The sequence below is a fragment of the Populus trichocarpa genome, chromosome 11 (assembly GCF_000002775.5).
Source record: "Populus trichocarpa isolate Nisqually-1 chromosome 11, P.trichocarpa_v4.1, whole genome shotgun sequence".
Taxonomy (NCBI): domain Eukaryota; kingdom Viridiplantae; phylum Streptophyta; class Magnoliopsida; order Malpighiales; family Salicaceae; genus Populus; species Populus trichocarpa.
Genome location: NC_037295.2, coordinates 6,728,949 through 6,741,056, shown reverse-complemented (window position 1 = coordinate 6,741,056; position 12,108 = coordinate 6,728,949). Strand labels below are relative to the sequence as shown.

At 32.4% G+C, this 12,108-nt stretch overlaps 1 protein-coding gene across 2 annotated transcripts in view; it reads left to right on the top strand.

The window, feature by feature from the left end:
- Positions 1-9,475: 9,475 nt before the first annotated feature.
- LOC18103120 (probable LRR receptor-like serine/threonine-protein kinase At1g29720) overlaps positions 9,476-12,108 on the top strand; it is a 33,881-nt gene continuing 31,248 nt past the window's right edge. For both annotated transcript variants that reach the window (XM_052445437.1, XM_052445436.1), the window contains exon 1: positions 9,476-9,616. In XM_052445437.1, the coding sequence (XP_052301397.1) occupies positions 9,520-9,616 (97 nt within the window). In that variant the 5' untranslated portion in view covers positions 9,476-9,519. The remainder of the gene's footprint in view (positions 9,617-12,108) is intronic.

Genomic DNA, 12,108 nt, shown 5'->3' with positions numbered 1-12,108 from the left:
ATTACCGACGGAATCACCCACGGATAATATCTGTCGGTGATTAAATGCAGACGGATTTACCGACGGATAATATCTGTCGGTATTTCACAGAGAGTTGCAAAACAATTACCAGCCATGCCATAATTACGAACGGAATTTCTGTCGGTAATGCCGTCGGTACTTACCGTTGAAATTTCAGACGGATTTATTCCGTCGGTAATGTTCCCGCGGGAAATGTTTTTTTGGCGCGTGCGTATCCGTCTGTAAGACCGTCGGTGGGTGTTTTTTTTATTTGCGACAGACTTAGCGAAGGAAATGAAAGTTACCGACGACTGTTATACCGATGGACGTGTTCTGTCAGTGAAGTCGTCGGTAATTATTTCACCGACGGATTTCATTGCTTTGACCGACGGAATTAGTCCGTCGGTAAAACTGGATAATGTTGTAGTGATAAATGAAAATATCCATAACATTTGATTTAATTATTTAATATGTCTTTAATTTTTTTAGAAGATTCTGTTTGCTGTTTTTATAGTGTCAGTTGGATATAACCACGTCCAAAGCTTAAATTACCCTTCAAATTAGGCTCAAAATTATTATTTTATTTTATTTTATTATTTAATTTAGTTTATTTTGAAATTTTAGCATGATATCTGGTGTTTATATTATTTATTTATTTATTTGAATTAGAATTCTAATTATTTTTATTTTAAAAAGTAAATTTAAAACCAATCTATTTAAAAGGTTGATCTCTATTTTGAAAGCAACCTATTAGAAAAAAATAATTCAATAATAACACTAATTGGTGTGTTGACATATCTCTTGCACCTTTTCTCTCTGTCTCCATAATTGCATGACACATGGCTACCAATGATTTATCGTCTGTAAAAAGCACTAGATAGAATTGATGATCACCAATTCCTCCACTAATAATACATGTTCATTTCCAAGAAGAAAGTTCAAAGACTGGGTATAAAAGTCCCATAGTTTTGAAACCCGGTCTGGCTTAGCGGGTCAACTCGGAGCTGAAATCGGGCCAAGTTAAAAAAATAAGGAAAGGAAAAACACTCAGTCTGAGGAGTTCATTGCATTGAAACAACAATATCAACAACTCTCGACGAATTATGATGAGCTCCGTCAAATAGTCATGGAGATGAGATCAAAGATGGGTGACGATACTTGTGCAGCTTCTTTTTGGTCGTATGGTCCCGGGAACAACCAGCCTCCTCCTCCTCCTCCTCCAGCTCCGCCGCTATTCTAGTTTAATTTTTTTTTAAACACATTAAATTTGTAATGAATATTATTTAACATTACTTTTATATTTTTAATGTTTAATCCATTTTTATTTGTTTATTAAGGTTTTTACTATTAATAAATTATTTGTTTTATATATTTTAAATACATACCGACGGATACTATCCGTCGGTATTTCACAGAGGGTTGGCAAACAATTACCAGCCATGCCATAATTACCGACGGATATTCCGTCGGTAATTACCGTTGAAATTGCAGACGGATTTATTCCGTCGGTAATGTTCCCGCAGGAAACTTTTTTTTTGGCGCGCGCGTATCCGTCTGTAAGACCGTCGGTGGGTGTTTTTTTTATTTGCGACAGACTTAGCAATGAAAATGGGAGTTACCGACAACTGGTATACCGACGTACATTTTTCGTCGGTGAGGCCGTCGGTAATTATTTCACCGACGGATTTCATTCCTGTCACCGACGGACTAATTCCGTCGGTAAAACTGTTTAATGGTGTAGTGGAACTTTTCTAAATAATTTACACCAAATGAGCATTAATGGATAGTAAAATTAGGTATGCACCAAAGGAGCATGTTAGGAGATGGTCACGATGTGAGGTGATCATATTGTGAGAGGGTGGTTACGATGCGAGGAGGTGGTCAATAGGAGGCGGTGGTAATAACTAAGAGGTGGTGGATAAAGATGTTGGCTCCGTTTGGAAACGCGATTAAAACTGTATTTTTTTAAATTTTAATTTTTTTTCATAAGTTTTTTATATTTTTAGATCGTTTTGATGTGTTGATCTCAAAAATAATTTTTTTAAAATAAAAAACATTATTTTGATGTATTTTTAAGCGAAAAGCACTTTAAACCGCAGCCGCTACCACAATCTCAAACAAGCCCAACTTAACCAAGAAATGTTTGTCACTAGGAGATGGTGGTAACTAGTTTTCCATGCGTGCTCCAACCAAAAACCTTTCTATAACGTGGAAAAACATTGTAGTCTATATCAAAACTGTTTTCATAAGAATATTTTATTTTGTCGATACATCATAAGTCAAAACATCATAGGACTACAATTGTGCCAAGTTATCAATAAACGGTCGAATAAAAACATCTATATTTTGGCCCGGACTATTAGGACCAGGTATGACGATAGATAAAAACATGAACTTCAGCCTCACACACATAACTTTGGTTCTGGTTAAAGGGGACCGCCAAATGGGATCTCAAATTAACCCAACCATACATCGATTTAGCTTTAGTTAAAGGGAGTCGCCAGATTAGATTTCAGGCTATCCAAACTACACATAGACAAATTATGGTTCAGGTTAAAGGAGATTGCCAGATCAGATCTCAGGTTAACCGAACCGCAACATAAAATTTAGCTTTGTTTAAAGGAAGTCGCCAGATGAGATTTCAGGTTGACCGAGCTATACATAAAATTTTGATTCTGGTTAAAGGATGTCGTCATATGAGATCTCATGTTAACCCAACCACACACAGAATTTAGCTTTGGTAAAAGAGAATCGCTATATGGTATTTCAGGTTGGCTGAGCTACACATAGAATTTTGGTTCTGGTTAAAGAAGATTGCTAGATGGGATCTCATGTTAACCCAACCATGCATAGAATTTAGCTCTGGTAAAAGGAAATCCCCGGATGGGATTTCAGGTGGGCCGAGCTACACACAGAATTTTAGTTCTGGTTAAAGGAGATTGCTAGATGGGATCTCATGTTAACCCAACCACACATAAATTTTAGCTTTGATTAAATGGAATCGCCAGATGAGATTTCATGTTGATCAAGTTGTACGTAAATTTTTTGTTCTGGTTAAAGGAGATCGCCAAATGAGATCTCATGTTAACCCAACCACACACAAAATTTAGCTCTGGCATGGTTATGATTTCAGAGGATATATGGCTCTAGAATATGTGTTGTGGGGTTATTTAACAGACAAAGCAGATGTTTATAGTTTTGGACAACAAATGAATTCGTATATCTTTTTGACTGGGTAGGTTACAAGTCTATTCTTGTTGCTATCTTGAATTCATGATACATTAGGCACTACTCCTCTCTGCAAATACTTTACCTTTTGCTTTCACAGGCCCATGGAGTGCAAAACAAGGGAAATTTAATGGAGATAGTGGACCCAAAGCTGCAATCTGAATTCAACAAGGAAGAGGCTGAGAGGATGAACAAATTGGCTCACTTATGCATCAATGCATCTCCATCTCTAAAGCCTACAATGTTAGAAGTGGTAAGCATGCTTGAAGGACAGACCAACATCTAGGAGATGATCTCAGATCCTAGCATTTATGGTGATACATTAAATTTGTTGTAGATGCATAGAACAAAATCAACTGCACGTCCTGAACAAATGATCACAGCTAGTTCTTATAGCAGCGATGATGACGTGTCATTAGGTTCTAACCAAGAAGAGGCATTTGCGTCGACTCATGACGCTATCTCTTCCAGCATGGTTCCAAAATGTAGAGGTGATGTCCCTTCACAGTAAGGTCAATGCCCCCCGCAAGTACATAGCACATTGGAAGGACGAATTTTCAATGTAAGTTTGTTTTGGAGCTTGTTTTGATTTAAGTTGGTTTGTGTTTAACAATTTGTGAACAACTAATATTTCATTAATTTTATTGATTTTCAGGTTCATAAACATTGAGACCGCCCGAGTAATAACATCAGTGTTTAAACTGTTGATAGAAATTCCATTGTTTCAATTGTTGATAGAAGATTTGGGGTTAGTGTTAACTTAAAATTTTAACTATTTTTTATGTTATATTGAAATTATTGATTTATTTTTTATAAATTTTTTAAACACATAACAAATTCGAGTGGGATAGCATAAATGATAATGTTGCGAGGATAATATGGGAGAATCACGCTGCAACTAAGTAACATAAAAAACAATACGATATTAAAAAAAAACAATTTATATATTAAAATCTAATTTGTCATTAACTTATATAAAATACATTTGCATCATGTAGGTTGCATGACTTTTGGTATAAAGCGCAAAAAAAGCTAAAAAATATGCTAGAGATAATGCTCTACCAGGTTGGAATAACATGGCGGTTTGGAGGGATTTTAGGCCGCCATACATCTCGGAGGATATATAGGCGTAGTAAATTCAACACATGATGTCCGAGCGGTTCACAAGATGCTTACAGTCGAGTGCCGAGAACCAGAACCGAAAAGTTCACGGTTCGGTTACCACACAAATCAACAGCTTCGTTCCATTCATTGCACGTGTGAAGCAGATGATAAGATTAATTTTAATGACATTTATCTTTAATTAATTTGTTGTTATTTATAAATATATTTAACTTGCAATATTTTTTCTTACAGGCTACGACTCTTGGACGTGAGTCGAGCCCAATGAAGCTTTTTGTGGAGACACACGTGCGAAGTGAAGACTGCCAAAATAGAGTGCAACAGTTCGTCGGCAACCGCGCTCAACAGTTCGTGGTATGTTCGTTCAACCAGTTTTTTCCGTAAGTTATTGTTTTCTTGAATTGAATTTTATGATTTCTTTTTTAATTTTAAGGAGACATATAATAGATGGTTGAGGGAGAGATACGGGGACGTCCTTCGACGCACCCGGATTTCGATTTGGATTTGTTGATGAAGACAGGATCGTCTAGTGGATCCGATAGAAATCAGGTTGTATTCTCTAAGCTTAAATGTTCCTTAAGTTTTGTTCAAGTCTTACATTAGATTTGTGTTGTCTAAAGAGATGAACTCTGGCCTTTTGACCTCTTTCTTTATGCTTCTAAAGATATTTGTTTATATAAATTTTTTTCAGATAAATATCTTAAGAAATATCTAAATTTTAATATATTTTATATAAATATCTCATAAATATCTAAGTTATAAGATATTTAATATTAATATCTTAAAATATCCTAGATATTTATAAATATATTTATGAAGATGTGTACATTGTGTATAAAACATCATGTAGGCCGATTGGACTTGGCCCAAGAATTAATATTACTTTGTAGTTTTTTCATAGATGTACCGGGTCTTGCAAATAGATGTTTTTGGAAGACTTGACCTAGGAAGAGTGGGGGAGGAAATACTTATAGGGGTAATGTTACCTATAATAATTATTATTATTTATAATACATGCACAACCCACGTGTCACGAGACTAGACTATTTTTGTGTTATAACGAGAGTGTGTCACAGTGATATTCAAAGCAAATGATGACTAATAGAAGTATTTAGTTTTTTTTAAAATATTTTTTATTTAAAAATATATTAAACTAATATTTGTTTATTTTTTAAAAAATATTTTTAATTTAACAACATCAAAACAATCTAAAAAAACATAAAAAATAATTTAAAAAAAATAAAAAATTTCAATATTTTTCTAAAAACATTCTTAAAACATAAAAATAAACTAGCTATATAATTGAGTCTATTATAAACTTCAAATAGCTTGTCGTTCTTTAGGACCAGGTGGAAGAGAGATTGTTCTTGGCCTCAACAATTGATGATGAAGTTCTCAGTACACTTTACAGCAGTATGGAATGGACTTCAAGCAATGTGGGTCTCTTTGAGTAATCACTTCTGTACAATAAATTGACTTTTCCCATGAAAATGCTTTTTAGCAGCTGACGCTATAGTGATATTAATCATTCAACATAATAGCTTGTAGTCAATAAACTTGTGGCTCAAATGCCTCTATATGTGCCTGCCTCCTTATCTTTTAAATTTCCACTTTTTTTCACATAATTTTTTCACATATTTTATTGTGTTTTAGTACCTAGGGTTACAATCTTATACATAAGATATATTTCAGATATTAAATTTCTTTTGTTGATGTTAAAAATATTAAGTTTTATCCGATAAGATAAGGATCTCCTTACAGATGAAGACTTTTCTTAAACCGTAGACAGACCAACAATTATAAACCACAACAAGACCTTAGATTTTATCAGACAATAAAACAATGCAGCTTATCTTAGGTAGGGCGTATTTGGGGTGCTAATACCTTTTCTTTACGCAACCAGTCTCCATACCCAATCTCTGAAACCAGTCAGGGTTCCTAGTGACCAAAATACTAAGTGGCGACTCCCATTCTATTTTTTCAATAATAAAAAACAAGAATTCCTTGTCTCCCCATATTTGCCAGATAGATAGAAGATAAGATATTTTGAGGTTGGATGTTTTCGCCACGACGCCGCACACGTGCGACACCGTGTATTTTAATACCGGATTTGTATCTTACAATATAAATATTCAGCCCGATATTATTCAAAATTATTGAAAAAATTTGCGAGAAAATCACAAATATTTTGAAATGACCCTTGGAATTTTTTGGAATGTTTTTTGTTTTTTCTTTCTATTATTATTATTATTATTATTATTATTATTATTATTATTATTATTATTATTATTATGTGAAATATAAATTGAGCTGGACCTAGCCTAGCCATACGGGCTGGGTCAAAATGGGTCCAGCCCAACTCAGTCGGGTTAGCTAACTAGCGGCCCAACAGACCCTCCTCCTCCTTCTCCTTTTTCTTTTAGGGGTGGGCTAAATCCGTCTCAACCATCTGGGCTAGGCCAAAACGAGTCCAGCCTAGTTTGTATCTGCTGCCAGAAGCCAGCACTTGCAAGACGTGAATTATTTCACATCATGTATGCAAATGAGAGGGGGGAAAGAAGAAGGAGCTCACTTGGCACATGGGTCACGATTGTAGTCACTAGTCTTGCAGAGGACGGTGGAAGTGTTGGTGGCACACGACAATGCTGAGGTGGTGGTTGGGTTCCTGTGGTGCAAGAAAAAGAAAAAAGTTTGTGGTGGAATAGGAGGAGAAGGAGAGATTGGCGGCTATGGTTTCTATTGTCAGCGAGGAGATGGGTTGATAGAGGGGTTTGTGTTGTGATTGTTTAGTTGTGCTAAGGTTGTGGCGGCTGAAAACACGGTGGAGAGAGATAAAGAAGAGAGAGAATTGTCGGCTAAAAGAAAAAAAAATAGGGAGGTTGGTTTTTTGTCAACTTTTCACCCGATTTTCTTCACACTCAGTACATGGAATCCACCCCTATTTATAGGGGATGAAAGATGAACATTTTATCTTTAACGGTGTCAAATCTTGACCCTTTATTCAGCCCCGAAGGATCACAATCGTTGGCTCAAAGTAGACATCATGAACTATTAAATTTGGCAGTTGAAGGTTGCCTAAGCAGGCCTCTTTGGGCCGGTACCACGACCGTTGTGGTGTAAATTGGCCATAAAGTACAACACCGGAGTGTAATCAAATGTTAAACGATCATTTTCGTGCAAGTTTTGTCAAATTTGATAGAGAAATGAAGCATTAAATGTCCCTGAAAAGTAATTCATGAGCAATCTTTTCAAGGAAAAAAATGAAAAGAAAATGAACAGTAACCAAAACAGCGCTGTTTTGGTAAAGTTCAATTTAGTCTCTTGATTTGTGATTTCTCTCAATTACATTCTTGACTGACTTTAAACTTTTAATTTTGTGTAATTTTGCCCCTGATAAACTTCAATATCAACCTCGGATTTCAACACCCTTTTTATTTTAATTCTTGATCTTGAATCTCTTCAATTTAGCCCCTAAATAAAAATTAAACTTTCAAATCTCTTCAATTATCTAAAAAGTAACAAGATTATTTTCTATAATACATGCACAACCCTCATGTAGGTACATAGACAACTATAATTATTAATTATTATTTTTTTATAATACATGCACAACCCACGTGTCACGAGACTATTTTTGTGAAATAACAAGAGTGTTCATTCGAGAAATAAATTTGCTCACGGTTTTGGGAAAAAAAACTCAATATTCAAAGCAAATGATGGCTATCAGAAGCATTAAAACTGACGGCGGTTTTATAAATTCGAACAGTTGCTTTAAAAAATATATATTTTTTAAATTATATTAAAATAATATTAAAAAAATATTTTTAACACAGACTCTTTAAAATAATTTAAAAACATCAAAACAATAATTTAAAACAAAAAAATATAAAAAAATTAAATTTATTTCTAAAAATATTTTTAAAACATAAAAAAAAACCAGCTACAAGAATGAAACGGTCAATTATGCATCATAAACTCCAAATAGCTTGTTGTCCTTTAGGACCAGGTGGAAAAGAGATTGGTCTATGTCTACATCAATCAGTATTTGCAAAAAGAAAAAGAAAAAGAAAAAGCAGAAAATTCTACTTGCAATTAGTGAACAATTGATGTGAAGTTCTTAGTACACTTTACAGCATTGAAAGTAAAAAAAAACCTTCGTGTTCTTAGTGCACTTTATAGCCATTGAAAAATCAGAGCAGGAGGTAAGGACAAGTGATGATGAAGTTCTTCGTGCACTTTTACAGCAGTATGGAATGAACTTCAAGCAATGTGGGTCTCTTTTATTAATACCTGAAACGATGTATAAAAGGATAAATCCTTGTTCTTTCTCTCTTTTCTGATGGGAATCTCTCTCGTTTTCAGTACGTTCTTAGCAAGTTTCAAGTCAATATCTGAGAGTTTTAGCAGCCGACGGCGCTAGTGATGTGAATCATTCAACATAATAGCTTGTAGTCAATAAATTTGTGGCTCAAATGCCTCTGTATGTGCCTGCCTCCTTATCTTTTAAATTTCAACATCTTGCAACCTGCAACCAGGAGAACCAAGAGAATATTATTATTCTTGATTTATATAAAAAATCAAATATTTTAAGATATTATATTTATTAGCTAAATAAATCTAATAGTATTTTACTTAAAAATATTTAAAGTAAAAAACTATCCATCTAAAATAATGATCCATCAAATTAATATCATTCTATAAATTTTAGAGTCGTTTTTAAATTTATCATATAATTTATATTTATGTAGAGGATTGTTGGAATTTTATTTATAATATAGGTATATTTTAAATCAGATTAAAAGTGGAGTATAATTATTTTTGGAATAAAAACTTTATTAAAATTTAATTTTTAATATAAATTTTTTAACATAGAATATTGATATAATTTTAAATAAATTATGTCCAATTAAAAAAATTAAAAAATATTGACATGGAAAAACCAGCAACTCTTAAAAAAGAAATAAATCTTTTATAATGATCGCAAGAAGTTAAAATTGAATTCAAATATCACCAAAGAGAAATGACATAGGATACAAGTACGCAGGCACATGGATGTGACGTTTTAAGATTTAGTAAGTATAAATCAAATCAACCTCTCCTTCCCTGCCTGTCTCGTGTCGACAAATACAAAAACTTATTCCAGCTTTCGCAGCCAATTTTCGGCACAATATGTTAATGATGTTTCAGCTTTGCCAAGTTATGGTGATATTGATCAGTTTCTCGAGCTCTATTACTTTGCTTGCTTCTGAGCTACATCCAGGAGAAGGTAAGAACAACCTAGCACTCTATTACTTTGCTTGCTTCTGATCAGCTGCATCCAGGAGAAGGTAAGAACAACCTACCTAGCTACTTAATTAATTAATTGCCCAAGCACTGTATTACTTTGTTTTCACAGTAATATATATTGAGATCAGATCGGTGAGGTCTTATTATAAGTATACAGCAAGTCTTTCAAACTTTTCAACTCATCTTATCAAAACCAAGTGTCAAGAAGTTTTCATTTTTTCATTTTTTTCTTCTTCTTTTCTTGTCCATAAACATCAACAGATTTGCTTCTCACTTGTAACCCTTAAAGGCTAAATATCTTTTTATCTCAACTATTAAATCTTATATATTATATGGATATATATAAATATCAATATAAATTATCTTGTGTTTTGGAATCAAAGAAGAATATTGAATTTGAATATTATAAAAGAATTAAAACGAAAACAACAAAAAAAAGGTGGTTTTATTCCACTTCCATTTTTGTTATTCTATTTATTGTAGAAAAACAAAATAGCCTATTATATTGTGTTTTTTAATTTTTTTAAATCTTAAAAGTAATTAATTTTCAAATGAACTTGATTTTATTATTAAAAAAATAATATATTAAATTATTCCTTAATATTCATGACTTTATTTTTAAAAAAATACAAAACAAAAGTCAACGCAAATTTTTTATCCTTACAAACTCAACATTGAGTTGGTAAATATTGTGAATTTTATGAACAAATAACTCAATTGATCAAATTTTAGTACCAAATATCATCAACAATTTTATTTTTTTAATATTTTATTATTGTTTTATGATGCAATGACTTTACTATTAAAGATATGTGTTAGGAACTAAAAACTACTGTAATTATAGATATTAATCTTAGTTTGATAATTTAGATTCTTCAAAATATAATATTTAAGAAAATATACAATCCTTAAAATATAGGTTTTCTTTGTTACTTCTTCGTTTTTATATTTTTTTTCTTATTATTATTATTATTATTATTTTGAGAGTACTATTAAAAGGAATTTCTTAGAAGTTAAAATTAAAGAGTAATTAAGACATATATATTTAATTATTATATTTTAGACTTTAGTAAATGGAACGAGAATAACATAAACAAAAGGGTGAGCATGACTTCCTAGTATCATCTTTGTTTGAATTTTGATAACTAGGTTAACAATATTTTTTCCCTCGTTGGGCTTCGTCATATCTAATTTTTGTGACCCTTTATAACTATAAAATATATATGATTGTTATTGTTAGAGAAGCTCAAATTATTTATTTATTATTTATTTTTTGAAAAAAGATTATGTTTTCTTTTTATTTATTTATTATTATTTTTTTGAAAAAAAATTATTTTTTCCTTTTGTCTTTTGAGGTGATTGTTTATTTGGACGCGTCTTCTAAACTTTTTAATAGGTAAGAACAATAATTTTGTCAATATCTGGCTATAAAAATTATAAAAATTAATTCTCAATATTGAAGGATGTAATTAAAAAAAAAGTAAAATCCAAGACACGTGTGATGAGGTCATGATAACCCTATAGAAAGCAAATAGAAAGCAAATTATGAATTTCAATTCATAATAAATTCAATGTTGGTGGATAAATTGTTTTTTTAAAAAATCACTTAAATTAACTCGAGTTAACCTTACAAACTTGTGTCACGAGGTTAGAATAACTTCATAAAACAAAACGAAACAAATTATGAAATCTAATTTCAATTAACTCAATGTTGATGGAGAAACTGAAAAAAAATATTCAATTAAAAAAATAACAAAAAAATCAAGTTAATTAAATTAATCTGCAAAACCTATGATCCAGGTCATGAGAATAGAATAACTTCTGTTGTAACCCAATTTTGGATCCACCAAGATTTTCTCAAATGTTATTTTATTTCTATTATTATTTATAAAAATCCAAAAAAATTAAGAAAAAGGAAAATTCAAAAATATATTTTTCTCGAGTCAACCGCATCTTTCCATAAGAACCGATTCCACCGAGTCAATACGGGTCAGACTATGTCGACTGGAGTAAAAAATGAGTTTTCGGTCAAAACCGTCATTTTCGGTCAAAACCGAGTCCACCGAGTCAATACGGGTCAAACCATGTCGACTAGGGTAAAAAATGAGTTTTGGGCCGTTTCGGGTCAAAACCGTCATTTTTGACCAAAACTGAGTTCACCGGGTCAATACGGGTCAAACCATGTCGACCAGGGTAAAAAATGAGTTTCGGGCCGTTTCGGGTCAAAACTGTCATTTTTGACCAAAACCGAGTTCACCGGGTCAATACGGGTCAAACAATGTCGACCAGGATAAAAAATGAGTTTCATGTCGTTTTGGGTCAAACCTGTTATTTTTTTGGTCAAAACCCGGTCCACCGGGTTTATATCCATTGAAAGTTTTTTTTTATGTTTCAACATAATTTTCGGTAATTAAAATTGATTTTTAGCGGTTGAATCGGGTTTTTTCTAATACTGATTTAAGTTTTAATTTT